The sequence below is a fragment of the Cibotium barometz genome, chromosome 27 (assembly GCF_041138505.1).
Source record: "Cibotium barometz isolate CiBa-2024 chromosome 27, ASM4113850v1, whole genome shotgun sequence".
NCBI classification, from domain to species: domain Eukaryota; kingdom Viridiplantae; phylum Streptophyta; class Polypodiopsida; order Cyatheales; family Cibotiaceae; genus Cibotium; species Cibotium barometz.
Window position 1 is genome coordinate 49,101,779 of NC_141072.1, and position 19,313 is coordinate 49,121,091.

Sequence of the window (19,313 nt, forward strand, 5' to 3'; positions counted from 1 at the left end):
GAGAGGGTCAGCTTCATGAGGAAGAGGGTGATTCTACGAGGATTACAGGGAGATCCCATCTATTTGGATGACGACCTTACAAGGATGCAGATAGAACACAGGAAAACATGCATGCTGAGAGTCCTACAGGCCCAGAAAGAGGGCAAGAGAGCATTCTATCGCGATGGCCGTGTCATCATCGATGGCAAGGCCACCGATTAGCGCCAGGCGGCCTATCTGACATCGGCTATGGAGGATCCAGATTCAGAGATACACATAGCAGTTTGGAACTGCAATGGAGCACTTTGGACACATCCTGGGAGGATGGAGGAGGTCATGGAGGGATGGGACATCATACTACTCTTACAGAGACGCACCAGAGCCCAGAGAGGGAGCTACCCAAAGTAGAGGGCTATCAGTGGGAGTTTACATATAGGGGAACCACATGGCAGAGCACATCGAGAGGATCTGGAGGTATAGCGGTACTCTTCAAGCGAGAGCTACAGAGAGCACATCAAGAGGATCTGGAGATATAGCGGTACTCTTCAAGCGAGAGCTACAGGAGCGCCTACAGGTGGTAGCACTTGACTAGGAGGCTAGATACATGTGGATTAGACTGCAGCTCTCAGCAGACAGGGTGTTATACATTGCTCTATGCTACTTCTCTCCTAGAGGATCGAGATATGCCATGATAGTAGAGGAGAGTAGAGGGGAGGAGGAGGACACAGGGCCATTGGGAGAGTCACCATATGCAGCCCTTTCAGATGAGATCATACACTACTCTAACCTGGGGGAAGTCCTCCTTATGGGGGACTTCAATGCATGAACACAGAGCCGACAGTGCGACATTTATGATTTCAAGCACCCAGAGGTGATGCACACACTAGAGGTGGAGGCATAGTCACAAGGGACGGGGGACGGTGACGGGGGACGGGGATGGGACGGGGGACGGTCACATAAGTAGGGAACGGGGACGGGAGAGGGAACGACACTCAAAAAATACTTTTTTTTTAAATTTTTCTACTCTACACTTATTCTACTTTGGAAGTATATCAAAATGAGCACAAATTTATACTAAAATGGTAAGCTTTTGAGTCATATTAATAATTAAGTAGATACAAAATGAGTCATAACTCAAGAGTCAGGACTAAGCCTTAAGGAGGCAAAATACATGGACGGACTCAAATGAGTCAATGACAAAAAAGTGCTGAAGACTAGAGGCTAGAGGCTAGAGCTAAGTAGTAAGGCCCATGAATCATGATCCATGAATGATCATCCACGTGAAGTGCTTGCGCCAAAGAAGCATCAAGCGCATCCTCAGTCTCATCCTCAAACTGGCATGCTGCTCCTGCATCTCATCCTCTTGTTGCTCTTCTTGTTGACTCATCTCTCACTCGGTGAAGGAATCTGCCTTCTTGGTCACGCTCTTGCAAAGCATTCGCAAGTTTGCGCTGACGAAGACAAGGTCATTGGCACGCTCTACCCCGAGTCGGTTCCTCTTCCTAGAGGCAATGTGGCTGTAGGTACTCCAAAGTTGCTCCAAGCAAGAGGAGCTGACGGCCTGGTTAAGTATGCAGATGGCAAGCTGCTGCGGCTCCGGTCCATCTAAACCAAAGTCCTCCCACCATAGAGCAGCACCAACTTTGGAGCGGTCAACCTGTGCATCATGACAGCCATAGGAGCCATGAAATGACGTGTACATCGAAAGCTGGTCCCTGATCTTGCGCCTAACCGATGCATCAGGCACAAGACGATCCAAGATGATTCTCCATCCAGCGCTCACCTCTCGGTCGCTCTCCTGCTTGTTGCCTTGGAATTCTGGGTCCACCACATAAGCTGCTGCATGCAATGGAGAGTAGTAGGAATTCCACCTTCCTAGACACAAGGCATGGTTCTCCTCGTATCTGTCTTCGTCAGGCACGAAGTCTTTCAACTTCTCTATCATGCGATCCATGGCCTCGTAGACCTTGCCTATGCATGGTTGCATAGCGTCTATAATCCTCAATAGGTGGACTATGGGCCTCACCATAGCATCTGTGGTCTTCACACGCTCCCACCAAGAGGTGTCATCCGCCCGTAGCCTACATCAGCAAACCGCCAACGCATGCTGCAGATTTTCGCGTTTTTTTTAGGCGCCTTTTTTCTGAAGCAAATTTGAGATCTTGTCTGCACCAGAAGACATTGCTCTAATTCCTCTTGGCCCCAGGGGTTTTCAAGGGCTCTACAAGCTGGTGAAGATAATTTTTTGATTTCATCAAGTCTACAGCGAGATCCTCTTGCATGGCGACAAACTCGTCGCTAAGGAAAAGCCCCCTCAAAGCACCGCTACAATCCTTCAACCGGCCTAACATGAGAAAGTTGTAGGCAAACGGGGTGTCGGAATATTTGAGGAGAGAGAGACAGGGCCTCTTGTTGAACTCATGCCGAAGTCTTTGGTGGTTGAGGACAAAGGAGACCATGGTGTTGGCCTCCTCAATGAGCGGGCTGATCCATGGTAATGCCCCGATGTCCTTGAGGAGGTTGTTTAGGCAATGAGCCATACAAAAGGACACCGTGACATGTCCATACATACCTTGGAGAATAGCTCCCGCCGCCCTATTGGAAGGCTCCCCATCCGCAACAAAGCCCACTACATGCTCGGGGCGAACGATCTCCATGGTGGTAGCCCACTCCACCGCAAGCACATCCGCGCTCTTCCCAGTGCCGGATGCATCATGAGATGAGATGAAGTACATCTCTCCGCAGGAATATGCAACCATGCCATGAATACTCCTCTTGCGGGTGTCACTCCATCCATCCACAATGAGGGAGACTCCGTTCCTCTCCCATTGCCGCTTTGTGTTGTCGGCCGCTTGCTCTACAATGCGCTTCCCCTTGTCGAGCAATGTAGTGCGCAAGCTCTCGGATGAGGGGGGCGTATAGGTTGAGCCATACTCCCCAATCTTCTTAACCATGACCTTGAAGTATTCCGACCTATTCAAGAAAGTAATTTACTAATGAGAAGGGGACTAGGATGATGAAAACATGAATGATGAATTGGCAATGATCGATTGCACTTACCTAGCCGCTTGAAAGGCAATGTGGTCGTGGAAGAAGAAGCGGGCACCGCCATATGCACCTCCTCCTCCAACTTGGGGTTCCAATTCTCCCCACGTGTAGATTGTCGCCATGGGCCACGTAATGATTGAGAGGCCGTGGAGATGGAGGGTGCTGGTGTCGTGGATGGAGTAACATTCCGACTTGATGGTGAAGGTGATGGTGTGCATGATCCCGATCCACCACGACTCCATTGTAGAGGCTTGAGTTCCTCTCCCCATCGTCACGGGATCCACGGCCACTCGTGGTTTCCTTGTCGCTTCGACCGCTTCGTAGACGCTAAGCTTGTCAAGAAGTTCCCGTCTCTTCTCGGGCGTGACATTCGTGCAAAACCTCACCTCATGCCCACTCTCATGCAAGAGGTGGGCTCGCACTTTGTCGGCGCCACCCGTTCGCCGGTACGGGCAAAGCTTGCATACCCATGGCCGAGAACCGCCTCCATGAACGGATGTGGTGTAGTTAACCTCCTCCCACCATGTCCATCCTGTTGTCCTTCTACGAGAAGCCCCGGCACGTGAGGAGGATGCCATGGTTGAAGATGGCTTGACTGGAGCCTCGAGGAATGAGAGAGAGAGAGAGAGAGAGAGAGAGAGAGAGAGAGAGAGAAAACTATATTACGTCCTTTAGAGGCCACATCTGACCTATAGGACTAATCAGATACATCCATGTGATTACATTCCACTTCGGGGGCAACAAAATGAAAATAGAGATAAAACTAAAAATAGTTCAAATTCCCTACATGACCGTAGGGGAATCCTAGATAACATGAAGGATTTCTCTAGCAGCTACTCTTCATTACTACCATGTTTGGTTGTCTTGAAATTTGCAATAACAGCTCTACCTCTACATTCCTTTATTGAGTTCTTGTTTCCTGTTTTTTAGTTGTGGGGCTGTGAGTTCATCCGCCGAGAGAGAGCCTAGAGGCTTGGAAGTTGGAAGAGTCAAGACTCAAGAGGCTTGAGGGAGAGGTGAGAGCCTAGGCCCTAGAGCTTGGAGTTGGAAGAGAGAAGATTCAAGAAGCTTGAGCCTTGAAAGCTTGAGCCTTGAGAGTTGTGAACTTGTGTGTGCTTGTAGCCTTGTAGAGGCTTGTTCTTATATAGATAGGCAAGAGAGAGAGAGAGGAAAGCCTCAAGGGCAAGAGAGAGAGAGAGAGGGCTAAGCGCTCAAAGAGCGCCATAAACGGCTAGAAGAGCCAAGGCCCAACAGCCATAAACGGCTAGAAACGGGCAGGCAGGCGCAACGGCCAAAAACGGCAGGAGCAACGGCAGGTGCAACGGCTCTCTGCCGTCCCCGCATAGCGCCGTCCCCGACCGCCGTCCCCTGTGAGAAACGTCTGGTAGGGGACGTCCGTCCGTCCTTGTCCTTGCGTCTTCCTGATTCGCCGTCCCGGCGTTCCAAGCCTCCGTCCCCTCCGTCCCCTGTGACTATGGGTGGACACGGGAGCTTGCAGGGTGTCAGAGGACATGGGGCCGGATAACACCAGATATCGTCATCACTTACTTGAGCCGGGAGCGCAACACCATCTTGTTATTTATAACGGGATGAGACAGTGGCAGGATTCAGGAGCACTGACATGCTTTCCACGATCAGGGGGGGTAGCACAGTGGACTACATCATGGGTCCATGGAGACCACACAGGCAGTGACATCTTTCACCATCCCCCCCCCTGTCCTATTGGTGCGGATCACACGTACCTCTTACTGTCACTGGCGAGCTCCACACCAGCACCCACACAGTCCACACAGGCATCGCATACAACTTTCTACTTCACCCATGACTTGGCAGACATATATGAGCATCATGTATATGGTGGGCTATGCTAGATGGATCCCCTGTCACCTATAGACACACTCACCACCCAGCTGTCATCTCTACTACATACGACCGCCACCCGCAACTTCCCCCATCATACACATTGCACACACAGATAGATCTGGGAGCATGCCCCAGAATCGGTGGTATGACGATGAGTGCAGAGAGCTATGTAGACACCTCCATGCCTAGAGAGCACTGGGGACCATTACATAGAGACAGGCGAGCCGACAGATGAGGATCCTCACGTCGTAAGAGGCGTGCATATGAGGAGGCACAGTATTGTCAGAATGCGCAGCAGAGATGATGACCAAATCTGGGAACACAAGAGCAAACGCAATGCAGAAAATAACAGCACAAGAGAGAGAGAGATAGAGGCATGTAACTCTGCTCTATATACACAAAGAAGATCTCGAAGTGATACACAAGTGACAAGGGGCTGTGGGGCCATTTTATTTGGCCCCCAAACAGTAGTCGGCCTGCTGTAGGGCAGCCGACAGGACCAAATACTCCACGACCTGCTGAAATGTACAGTCGGCCAGCAGTAGGGGGTGTCGGCCAGCATCAAGAAAGTCCACGACCTGTGCAAAACAGTCGGCCGCCTCCAGTGTATACGCAGATGCAGTCGGCCAAGATCAAGGTCCTCCTGCCACTACAAGACTGCCTCCCATGCCACAGAAAAAATGGGAAAAATGGGGAAAAAATACGAGGAGTGAGGAAAAATGATAAAACACCTACAAAGGGCGGGCACACCCACAACAGAGGCCCTGGTGTATATGTATAGACAGGAGATGACTTCTAACACCCCCTCTCAGCTCCTGGCTGTGAAACCAACCACAGGGAGCTGGGGTGCCGCCTGAACAAATCCTGAGATAGCGACTTCGTGAAGAGGTCCACCGTACTGTCCTCCGTCGAACAGAACTCTAGCAAGATGTCATCAGCAATGATCTGTTCACGAACAAAGTGCCTCTGGATGACCATGGGTTCCTCGAGTGGAAGCCTAATCCTGCAATGCAACCTCTGCAAGCTCACCACCTCACAAGGAGCATCACAAGCAGCCCAGTACTCTGCCTCTGTCAACGACAAGGCAAAAGATGACTGCCTCTTACTGCTCCATAAAACTGCTCCTGGGCCTGAAGTAGATCTCCTCGTGTCCGGATCTCCTCCCCAAACTGAGTCACTCCAACCGTGGAGTCGGACTCCATCAATCAATCCCCCTCCTGTGTAAAAGAGTCGGACTCCATCAATCAATCGGCCTCCTGTGTAAAAGAGTCCATGATCCTTGGATGCCGCAGACACCACAAGGTACGCAATCTTGTCTCCCAAAGAGTCATCTGCAACCATGAGCTCAATTGCCTCATCAAGAAGCTCACGTCCAATCTGGTGTCCATCAACCAAATCAATGAACCATTTTGCTTCCAAGTCAAAGAGGCATCACACTGCTCACAAGGATCAACACCTGTTACGGTGCAAAGCCAAGTCCTGGAAACCAGCTGAAGACCACGCAAGGCCTTTTGGAACCTGTCAACCACCCTCTCTAAATCCGGAATCACAAAGCCTGCAGAATGCACCTCCTTCTGCAAGTAATCAACTGCCACCTGCTTGGCTTTCCGAGAGGTCTCCGTGGAAAGAACATCCTCATCTACAGGAGTTTCTTTGTCCCGAATACTACGAGACATCAGAGCATAAGTGACCTGTTCAGTTTCCTCTGACTGACGAACACAAGAACCACCAACATCAGTACTGGAAAGTTCTTGCCAACTGCTGCCATCAACTGGCAAGCTATCCACCATCTGGTCGCGGAAAGCTTGCACCTGCAGCGTATCCACACTTAAGTGGCCATTATCAGATTGCCACTCATCACAAACCTGAGGACATGGGAGACAGAGTGCTGAAAGCTTGTAAACTCCATTCTCCACTCCGCCTTCCCAAACCACCTGGTCTGTTGCTTTGTCCCGGAGAGCAACAAAACGCTCATCAAACTCCACCCGTACGCCAGTCTTGCAAACCTGATGCACTGACAACAGATGAAAACCAAGTGACGGAACATACAACACCTGGGAGGAATGCTTCTCCCCTCTGCAATCGGGAACTATCGCCAACCTGCCCTCATTGTGAACTGGGATAGTGGATGTATCCCCAGTAAGAATGTGACTAGAATACCTACAGAGATCCTGTAAATCTGAACGGGAAGGAGTCATGTGCCTGGAAGCACCACTGTCTAGGATCCACTCTCGAGTATCCGTTGTTGAGAATCCTCCAACCTCCTCCCTGCCTGAAGAAAATGAAACATCGGTGTCCATCACCTCCAGGTGCACAAAAGCCGGAGTCTTCATAATTGCAACAGCACAAGAGAGAGAGAGATAGAGGCGTGTAACTCTGCTCTATATACACAAAGAAGATCCCGAAGTGATACACAAGTGACAAGGGGCTGTGGGGCCATTTTATATGGCCCCAAAACAGCAACCGGCCTGCTCTGTAGGGCAGCCGACAGGACCAAATACTCCACGATTTGCTGAAATGTACAGTCGGCCAGCAGCAGGGGGTGTCGGCCAGCATCAAGAAGGTCCACGACCTGTGCAAAACAATTGGCCACCTCCAGTGTATACACAGATGTAGTCGGCCAAGATCAAGGTCCTCTTGCCACTACAAGACTGCCTCCCATGCCACAGAAAAAATAGGAAAAATGGGAAAAAAATACGGGGAGTGAGGAAAAATGATAAAACACCTACAAAGGGCGGGCACACCCACAACAGAGGCCCTGGTGTATATGTATAGACAGGAGATGACTTCTAACAAGTACTGGGATATATACCACCTACTCATGAGCAGAGATGCAGCCACTGCAAGGCGCAGGATGAGAGAGCCTCGCTCTTGTACCCCGATGAGGATCCACACACATGGCACACATATGCAAAGAGCCTCTACCATATCCCTCAGCAGCCGCCCATACCATAGCCACAGGAGTCCCGCCCTACCACCTCTACTTTCTTTATCGCCTCGATGGTAGAGAGAGCTATCCACTGGTTACAGCATGGGAGATCGGCTGACCACACAGGTATAAAGAATGAGCATCTTATTTATGCAGTTGACACACTGGGACCCTTTGTTGCTCACCTCTTGAATAGGGCACTAGTGGAGGGCCTACCAGCTGAGTGGACTATGCACACCATCATGCCTCTCCACAAAGCGGGAGACATGCTAGACCCCAGCAACTAGAGGACTATCATGATTGGTCATACATATGGCGTAGTGCTCGAGGCAGAGTTGAGCTCATATGCAGAGGAGGAGGGACTGCGAGCACTAGGGCAGGCTGGATTCCGGCGAGCTTTCTCCACTATTGACCATATATTCACTCTGAGATGTCTGATTGACCAGGGTAGGGCACGGGAGAAGAGATTATACTGCTGCTTTGTGGATTTCTGCAAAACATTTGACATGGTGCCACGAGAGAGACTCTTCCAGTGCCTACAGTCATTGGGGATTCTATCAGAGATGGTTTGGAGCATTTATGCTTTATATGAGCAGGTCCTCGGGCGCATACGATTCCCCGGGGGACTATTTGATGTTATTGCTAGCACCATAGGTGTGAAGCAAGGATGCCCACTCTCTCTTACACTATTTGGGCTATACATTGATGAGGTGGCTGACTTCATTGGTCACGGTGGTGGGGATGGGGTAGACATCTCAGGTACCACAGTCCACATTATGCTATATGTAGATGATATTATTCTAGTCTCTGAGTCGCGGATGGGACTACAACACCATCTCCACTTCTGCACATAGAGGGGGCTTACTGTGAACCTTGGGAAAAACAAGGCCATGATTTTCCACACCTCAGGGCCGGTTCGACGACAGGCCATCTTCACACTAGCAGGAGGACAGGTAGAGGTGGTAGACTCATATGTGTACTTGGGGATTACATTTACGACTCCGCCAGAAAGATTTACTATGGCACAGGTAGCCAGGGATAGACTCACACGAGGGTATGTAGCTCTGGCCATGCTAGAGAGAGAATGTCACCAGGCACACTTCCAGGAGCCCCGCACGAAGGGGTGGTTGTTTGACACAATAGTCACCCCTGCTTTGATGTATGTTGCAGCAGTATGGGCACCTAGGCTCGCCACCTCCACATGGTCTTAGATAGAGAGGCCTCAGATTCTCATGCTTTCACAGATGATCCGTAGCAAACCCTCCGTCCCACATGACATTGTCCGGACGGAGTTTGCTGCACCTCCTATGCTAGTAGAGGCCCTCTTCCAGACGATCTGCTTCATACAGAGGATCAGAGATATGCCATCAGATTGACACTCACATAGAGCTCTTGAGGCGTCCAGGCAGCTCGCAGAGAGTGGAGATAGGAGATCATGGTATTCACAAATGATACAGTGGCTCACTCAGCATGGTCTTGACATAGATCACCTGCCACCTTTCCAGTATGATATACATGCACCACACATCCAGCTCTCTCACAGTGAGAGGAACAGAGTCCTTCGGCAGGATTTATGGCAGCGATACACTCAAGAGGCTTGGATTACACCCAGTCAGCCTCTACCGCCGAAGATGCTATACTACAGAGATCAGTTTATGCGTATCTCAGTGGATGGATTCATACAGAGTCGTGGATACATGGCTGTGTACATGCCTCACAGTGCCCGAGTGGTGATTGGCCAGCTCAGAGTGTCATCACACTAGCTTGAGATTGAGGTAGGTAGGGTAGCACGGATCCCCAGAGTAGAGAGGATATGCAAACTATGCCAGGAGGAGGTTGAGAGTGAGGAACATTATGTATGCAGATGCAGAGCATATAGTGTCATTAGAGAGAGATACACCACCATCTTCAGTGGACATCCCTCACTCCGCCAGATCATGGAGTCCGCAAACCAGGGCAGATTTGGCCAGTTCTTGCTAGAGACACAGTGTCACAGAGAGACACTGCTACGGACTCATACCACAGGGAGAGGTGGGCGACAGCTCCAGCTCATTGATTTCTTCCAGAGATCTATCCCAGTGCCTACCCTGACACAGGAGGGGGTTACACTTCAGCGCGCTGCAGACCTCCGAGCCAGACGGAGACCGAGAGCACCAAGCTACCAGATTCCCAGACTACATCAGAGGGAGATCACAGAGATACGGGCTCGACATCAGCACCATATCCAAGAGCGGCTAGCTCACTTACACTCACACCCGGAGATCATGCTCCGAGGTATTTTTGCCTCACCATTGTCTATGTATCACATATTACACCCCCATTATGGTACTGGTTGGAGCTAGATAGATCTTCATTGCATTCTTGTATACCCTACGCATATAGATTGCATACTGAGCCTCTAGCAGTAGTGCTCCATCCATCACACCCCCCCACTAGCTTAGTACTTTCATAGTTTATTTCATCCTACGCATATAGATTGCATACTGAGCCTCTAGCAGTAGTGCTCCATCCATCACACCCCCCCACTAGCTCAGTACTTTCATAGTTTATTTCATGCTCATTTTGTCCTTTTTTTTCGGAACATCTAGAAGACATTGACAGTTGTACATTGATTTGTCTCATAGGTTGAGTTCGGCCTCTAGTAGACGTTAATACAGCTTTCTTTCTTTCTTCTTTCTTTCTCTCTATTTTTTGCACATCTTCATTCAGTTTTGCGCGTTAATTCCGTCGCGAAAGGTGTGCTGATTTCTGAGCATTGAAGTTATCGATCTTCCCTGAAGCTTCCGCATGTTACACCAATTGCTCTGTACCTTGCCAACTTACCCTCTGATTGATCCGGGTGTCTACCTCTTTCGTGCCCTTTTCACCTTTGCAGTAATAAGCCAAGTTCTCTCTGCTCTGCAGGCTGCAACTCTCTGACCTACCTACATTTGAAGATCTATCACTGGTTAACTTAGCATGGATTTGCCTAGGCCAGTCATCACCTTCTTGAAATTCTCTGAGGAAAATTTCCCAACATGGCAAACCAAAGTGAGACTTATTCTCATGAGAGATGGTGTGTGGTGAATGGGAGATTTAATTAGGGTTAGAGTTCATGTGGGAGACATACACAGAGAAGAAGGAGAGAGAGAGAGAGAGAGAGAGAGTTGTGGGGATAAGTCAACTCACCAAGTGTGAGTGTGTGACTCCCCTATCACACATGTATATTGCACTAGTACACATAGTGCACTTAGTACATTAAAAGTACTAAGTGTACTATGTACTATAACTTATGGGCTTGTACACACTATAAGGGTGGGCATAATGCCTTTACCCCACTTAAAGGCAAAGTGCCCTTAAATGAAGGAAAAGAAAAATCAGCATGTACATGATAATATACAAGGCCATATCAAGGTTGAAACTGGCCTCATCCAATGTCCATCAAGTGTCTGCAATGAGCAAACCGCTCCGGAGGCAAACTCTTTGTCAACAGATCAGCCGGGTTGTCATCCGTATGAATCTTAACAAGCTGAATTTGCTTGTTCTCTATCACCTCTCTGATGAAGTGATACTTCACATCCACATGCTTCGTCTTTGCATGAAAGACAGGGTTCTTTGCCAACTGGATGGCACTGTGGCTGTCACAATGCAACAATGGAATATCCCCTGTATAACCCAAATCAACCACTAACCGAGATAGCCATAATGCCTCCTTGCAAGCCTCTGTGGTGGCTGCAATATACTCGGCCTCTGTAGTAGATAAGGCTGTGCACTTCTGCATCCTGGATATCCATGACACAGCACCTCCTGTGAATGTAAACACATAACCGGTAGTAGACTTCCGGTTATCTTGATGACCGGCATAATCCGAATCCGTGTAACCATTCACTAATGCATCCTGTTTGCCAAAACAAATGCACATATCCTGTGTGCCCTTCAGGTATCTCATGACACCTTTCACTGCTTCCCAATGCTTCTTTCCAGAGTTGGCCATGTATCTAGAAACCACTCCCACTGCAAATGCAATGTCTGGCCTAGTAGCAACCATGGCATACATGAGATTGCCACAAGTTGAAGCATACGGAATCTTGGCCATATCAGCCCTGCCACTATCTGACTATGGGCTGTCCATAGCACTGAGTTTCACATATGGAGGCAAAGGAGTACTAGTCTTCTTCCCCCCGTCCATATTGAACCTCTGCAAAACTTTGCCAATGATTTCCTTCTGAGACAAATACAACACATGCTGATTTCTGTCCCGAAGTATCCGCATACCCAAAATGTGATTTACATCACCCAAATCCTTCATATCAAAGGTTTGATGCAGCCTCTTCTTCAACGCATCCATCTCTTTACGAGATTTTCCGGCAATCAACATATCATCAACATACAAGATGAGGATCAATAGACTACCATCCAAAGCTTTCTTGGTGTATAAGCAGTGATCTATGTCACTTCTCCTGAAATCCTGGGATTTCATGAATGTATCAAATTTATGATACCATTCCCTTGGTGCCTGTTTGAGCCCATAAAGACTCTTTTTCAGCTTGCATACAAGCTTCTCCTTTCCACTCACTGCATAACCCTCTGGCTGTTGCATATATATCTCCTCATGGAGATCACCGTGAAGAAAAGCAGTCTTCACATCCATCTGAATCAAGTCCAGGTCATCATGCGCAACCAAAGCTAACACAGCTCTAGGTGTAGTCATTTTGACCACTGGAGAGAAGATCTCATCAAAGTCCACACATATTCCTGCTTGAAGCCCTTAGCCACTAACCTGGCTTTGTATCTTGGCTTTGCATCAGGTGCAACTTTGAGCCTGTATACCCACTTGCATGGCAAAACCTTCTTGCCTGCAGGCAAATGCACCAACTTCCATGTTCCATTTTTGTGCAGAGAATCCATCTCTGACTTCATAGCACGCTCCCATAGAGCCTTGTCTGCCCTCTGTAAAGCCTCCTTGTAACATGAGGGCTCCCCACAGTCAGTGAGCATCAAGTAGTCAACCCTTGGAACAAACCTGTCAGGGGCTCTAGAGGGTCTTGTGGACCTCTGTACCCAATGACCATCATTTGCAGGTTGCTGTCCAGCCTGCATATAACCTATTGGTGGCTCCTGTTCCATGCCATAAGGCTGAAAAATCATGCCCGGTATCTCCTCTAACTGTGGTATATCCATAGGGATATCTTCTGCCATCTCTGGCTGTCCATTTGGACCATTTCCAGCACCATTTAAGGGCTGGTTTTGCTGCTGTAATGGCTGATTTACAGCCCTTGGTTGTTGTCCATGATGTCCATCATCATCAAAGATGACTCTGCCAGGCTCCTGTTGCCTTGCAGGCTCCTTATACATGCATGTTTCATAAAAAATGACATCATTGCTGCGTATAATCTTTCTATTCACGGGATCCCAAAGTCTATACCCCATTTCACCTCTGTCACCATATCCTAGGAATATGCATTTGTGAGACTTAGGATCAAGTTTGGTGCGCATTTCCCTGCGTATGTGCACGTACGCAACGCAACCAAACACTCTCAAGTGCTTGTATGGCGGAGGCTTCCCTGTCCATACTTCCTCTGGCACTTTTCCACCAAGCCTCGTGTTAGGTGACCTGTTTATAAGACGAACGGCTTGTCATAACAGCTTCAGCCCAAAAACCATGAGGTAACGTAGCATGTGACAACATAGAACGGACCTTCTCCTATATGGTCCTGTTCATCCTCTCTGCTGTCCCGTTTTGTGGAGGATCATAAGGAGTAGAGAGCTCCCTCTTGATGCCTTTAGCATCACAAAAGTCCTGAAACTGTTTGGACATATACTCTCCACCATTGTCGGAACGCAAAGCCTTCAGTGTTTTGCCAGTTTGATTCTCAACATGAGCAACAAACTTCTGAAACACTGAGAATGTATCACTCTTCAACGAAGAGGATAGACCCACACCTTGCGTGTGGCATCATCAATAAAAGACAAAATATTTTGCCCCTCCCAAAGAAAGCTGAGGCATCTCACATACATCTGTATGCACAAGCTCTAACTGAGCATCTTTCTGTCCAAGAGCTTTCTTGTGGGGGCACTGGAGTTGCCTGCCATATATACAATGCTCACAAAACTGAAAACTTGAAAACTTTAGAGAAGGCAAGTAACCCAAACGAGACAATTGCTCCATTCCTTTGACACTCATGTGTCCCAACCGGCTATGCCACATAGTGATTTCCAGCAGCTCGGTTGCATTTACATTAGCATGGTGACAAACACCTGCATGCATGAAGTAAAGAGTGTCCACCTTAGAGCCTCTGGCAACAACCAGTGAGCCCTTACTAATTTTCCACTTTCCACGACCAAATGTGGTAACATAATCAGCATCATCAAGCTGTCCAGTAGAAAGCAGGTTCTTCTTGATCTCAGGCACATGCCTGACATCATGGAGCATAAGCTGTGAGCCATCTGAAAACACAAGCCTCACATCACCTCTGCCAAGAATCTTGCATGCATGGTTGTCACTCAAATAAACTACTCCTTCATTGTCAGCAGTATACCTGACAAACAAGTCTCTGCAACCTGTGACATGAAAGGAGGCACCTGAATCAATGATCCATGAGTGCATACCATGACCATCTCCTGTAAGAAGTGAATGGGCATCAAGTGAAGACGTGAATAGGACTTCATCCTCACTGTCACCTGCATGTGACACATTGATTTCTTCAATCTTGACTCCACTTTTGCCCTTTGGCTTTACATCTTTGGCTTCATCTCTGTCTTTGTCTTTGCCTTTTCTCTTTTCTTTTCGATCATTTTTCCATTTGTAGCATTGCTTTTTGATGTGTCCCTTTTTGCCACAATAATGGCATTCCAAGTCCTTTTTGGAGCGAGACTTGCTCCTTCCCCGTTCTTGGCTTTTTCCCCTTTGCTGGGATCTCCCACGTGCATTCATTGCATTGGACTTTCCAACAGAATTGTTCTTCCTGTTCATCTCTTCTTGAAGAAGAGCACCCTCAACATCTGCATATGACAGCATAGCATTCGAATTGCTAGTGGCTGTCCTGAATGTGTCCCAACTCTCTGGCAAAGTGCATAAGAGAAAAGTGGCTTTGAACTCATCGTCCATTGCCAACTTTTGATTTATAACTTGGCTGACAATACCAATAAACTCATTTAGATGGGCTGCCATAGACGCACGCCCCTTCCTTCATTTGAAGACCTATGAGTTTCTTCAACCAATACACTTTGCTTGAGGCACTTTGCTGGGCATACAAGTCCTGCAATCTTTGCCACATTCCCCAAGCTGTCTTCTCTTCACGAATGCTGAAAAGTAAAGAGTCTGACACAGACAACATGATAGTAGATCTTGCCAGCTCATCCATATCTTCCCACTCTTCAGCAGTAAGGGAAGCGGGCATTACACCCCTTTCTTTGATAGGCTTGTGCTGCTTCTTCTGAAGCAACACATTATAGCACTGGGTTTGCCAAATATCATAGTTATGTGAGCCTTCAAGCTTCTTGATGTGAAGCAATGAAGAGCTTTCACCTGTGGTTGCCATAGCAATATGCAACCTGTCAATGCTCGACTCCCTGCAAAATGTGCAAACACTGCACCAAATGCACACAAAGTGCTCACAGTTTATCTCCCACTGCGGAAGCACGAATGCAACTTTTCTCCCATTGTATGTGATGAAATCACCAAAATCTGGTTGCTGCAGATTTAGGACAGCACCTTAAATGTGCTCTGTTCCCCTTCCAAAGTACTGTACAGCAGTACTAAGTGCTCACCAATGATGTACCAAACCTGTACCGGCCAGTACAGCAGCTGAAATTGAACCTTTTGCTCACTCAAATCAATGTGCAGCCATGCCAAAACTTGTACAAAGCTGTACCAAATCTGTACTAGCAGGTACAATAGCAATAAATGCTCTCCTGGCTGTCCAAATGAGTGAAAATCAGACTTTTACAGTCCCGACCACTGCATACAACAGTCCCGAACAGAAATTGGGCAAAAGCCCCTTGACTGCAAGCTGATTTCTGAGGATTCAAGGCATAAAAATCTTGCCTGCTGCTTTGCCAAGCTCAACAAGCATAAAATCTTGAAAAGCCCCTTGATTTAAGATCAATTGCTGATCATACATGGTACATTAGCGCACATGAAGGCATCCAGAGTCTTCACAATGCTTCCCCCTGGCCACATATAAATCCAATACATGAAAGCCCCTTGATTTACAGGCACATTGAGTGCTTGACAGGCATCAACACATTGCCCAAAGCATCAAATGCGATTGCCTGCATGCAAATCAATCCAATGGACACAAAAGCCCCTTGATTTGCACTGCAATTTGTTGCAATTTTGCCCGAATGTGCGATTTCTCACATCATACAGCATGTACGAATGCTTAATTGCACAATTACATCAAAAGCCCCAAATTTCGACATCCAATTTCCTGCAAATTGGTCCAGATTGTGACCAATGTCACCCAATTTTGCCAATTTTGCTCAGAAATTGAGCAATTCGGCACCTAACGTGCTCAATTGATGATTGTACGTGCTGAATTGCAAATTGGACATGCAAATTCCAAAAATTGAAGCAAATATCTTAGGTAATTTTGATTTTCTACAATTTGCAGGCTGAATGTATGATGTTGATGCTGTTGCAGAAAAGGGGGCGTTGATTTTTGCTGTTGATGCTGCTGTACACACTGACTGTGTGGACGTTGAAGGTACTGCTGATGCGAGGACGACGTGCTGCTGACTGCTGTTGAGCTGGGCGCTTGTCTGGCTGCGAGCTGTGCGCTGGCTGGACAGCGCTGTGCTGCTGCTGTCCGCTGAGCAGCGTGGCTGTTGGTTGGACAGCAGCTAAGCAGCCCACGCTTGTTGGCTGTTGGCTGCCTACGCTAGGCAGCCAGGGCCTGCTGGCAGGGCAGAACAGGGCGACCAAAAGCAAGGCTATGTGAGGAGTAGGGTGCAAAAGTACATCAGGTACTCACAGCAGGTACGGACAGACCAGATCAGGGTATGACCAGCATGGAAATCAGCAGGCGACTACCTTCAGAATTCAGCAGATTAATGTCTGTGTGAAGAGCAGGGTGCAGCCATCAAGGAGAAGAGGGAGGGGAGGGAATGACCATAGCTCTGATACCAGTTGAATGGGAGATTTAATTAGGGTTAGAGTTCATGTGGGAGACATACACAGAGAAGAAGGGAGAGAGAGAGAGAGAGAGAGAGTTGTGGGGATAAGTCAACTCACCAAGTGTGAGTGTGTGACTCCCCTATCACACATGTATATTGCACTAGTACACATAGTGCACTTAGTACATTAAAAGTACTAAGTGTACTATGTACTATAACTTATGGGCTTGTACACACTATAAGGGTGGGCATAATGCCTTTACCCCAACATGTGGAACATAGTTAAAGGAACAGATGAGAGGCTCGAGGGAGCTGCTTGTTCTCCAGATGTCAAAGCATGGGTGGACCGCAATGAGAAAGCACTTGTCCATATTGGCTTGGGCCTTGTAGATGATTTGATACATCACATCGACTTCGACAAAACTGCAAGGGAGGTATGGAACAAGTTGGAAAATCTCGTTGGCAATAAAATTAATAACTCCAAAGTGTTCTTGAAGCAAAAATACTATACATTAAAAATGAGGGAGCATCACTCACTTCCAGAACACTTGAGTACTATTGGTTCTTTATTACAACAACTTGGTGCCCCTGCTGCCAACATTGATGAAAGACAACAAGAAAGCTGTCCTCTTCTCTAGTCTTGAGGACATAGACAAGCTCAAAGAAGTGCTCTCTGAACTTAGAGTGTCTAGAGAGATGGATCTTTGCCAATGATTCTACAACTGGACTACATCTACCTAGTCCAACACTAAGAAGAAGACAGGCAATCCCCGAGGTAGGCAAAGTTCAAGTCCCTCTCGCTGCCCTTCTTCACACAGGTCTTCCCTAGTGGCCATCGTATCATTTTTCTCTTTTGCTTGTTAATGCCATTTTTGTGCTCTACCCATCAGGGTGACAAGATCACGGTTCTCTCCGCCCCTTGTCGCTCACTGCTTGTCTTCACACCCTACACACAGATAGCGACCCTTGGAGTAGCATCTCTATGAGGAGATGAAAAGGGTTTGCACATAGTACTCTAGTACTTATGTTGGTTTTCACTTATCTTTTGTAGACTTCTTTTGAGAGCAACAAGAAGAAGAAGATTTCAGCCTTCCATTTTTGTGTGTGTCTTATCCATTGTTGTGTGAGTGTGTGTGCGCTTGCAAGGGCTCAAGCTCTCTATCTTCCCTCAATCTTTTCAATCTCAATGTCTATGAGGTTCAGTACGGTTCAGGATTTACAGCCCTACAGCCAGCCCTTTACATTCATACAAGCAATACAAGGAAATACACCTACGGGTGGGGGTCCCTCTGAGGGTTATTGGGACCCAATCATGTGCACAGTTCTCCCTCTCTCTTCCTCTTTGTTCCACTTCTCTCTTGCGTAATTTCAGTTTGTGATTGTTCTATGCTAAAGGTCCCAGAAGCTTCCACATGTAACACCATTCCCGTTCTGTTTCAGGTTCCATGTAACTATGATCTGAGGACTGATGCAGTTGACAGAAAGACTTCCCTGCATTTTGTTGTTGCAGCCTCCTAAGGAGTGATGATCCATTGTAATTCTTTTGTGCCAAGGAATTTGTCAAAGGGTCCTGACTCCTAGTGATTTGGAAGAGATAACAAAGCATGGTCGCTGGAGTGGAATCTGATGCCAAGCACTGGTCCAGCTTTGCTTATGATTTTCCAAGCTGAGGGTCAACTCCTGGATATCGAGGATCAGGCCCGTTTCACGCTAGGCTCTGGGCGGCCTGCCCAGCCCCCTTCCTATCTTGCCTGATGGGGTGTTTGCCCTATCTAGCCATTGATCTGTGAATGGCTGGGCCAGTGAGTGCCTGCTGCTAATTAGCTGGCTATTCGCATCAGTCCACCACCTGTGCACATCCTTTGGAAACCTTACACATTTTTGAGTTGATCTTTGCTGCTCAAGTATTTCGTCGTATCCCTTTTTTTAAATAGAACTTTCTTGCCATGTTATTTGACAGGTAAGCTGGTGATTGGCTGCACCCGAAAACTAGATGGGTTTCTTTATATCTGAAAAAAGGCTCTGCAGTCGAATGCGATTATGGGAATATGAACATCAGTATGTTCTTGAGCCGTTGGAAGGTGAAACGGAGCTTTTGGCAATCAGTAGGAAGAGGGGAGAGCTACAGTCCATAAGTAAGCATCCTCAGACTATTTGGTTCATATTTCTCACACTGTTTCCTTGGCATTGCATATGATATCTGCCTTCTTTTATGCTCGATGGTGTTTTGTACAATATTTTGCAACATCGTGTTCTTTATTTATTAGTTTCTTTTCATCTATAGCGGTGCTTTACTAGCTATTTTAAAGAGCAAGTTGATATGATAATGAAACTAATCTTCCCTTTTATTCAACCTGATTGAAGAGTAAATACAGACATTTGATTGGCTATGTTAAGT

The 19,313-nt window shown here is 47.6% G+C and overlaps 1 protein-coding gene across 1 annotated transcript in view; it reads left to right on the forward strand.

The window, feature by feature from the left end:
- LOC147623475 (phosphoinositide phosphatase SAC6-like) overlaps positions 1-19,313 on the forward strand; it is a 127,000-nt gene that overhangs the window by 11,712 nt on the left and 95,975 nt on the right. Inside the window, 2 exon segments of the mRNA XM_086821636.1 lie at positions 18,356-18,449; positions 18,876-19,050. Of these exon segments, the coding sequence (XP_086677762.1) occupies positions 18,909-19,050 (142 nt within the window). The 5' untranslated portion in view covers positions 18,356-18,449; positions 18,876-18,908.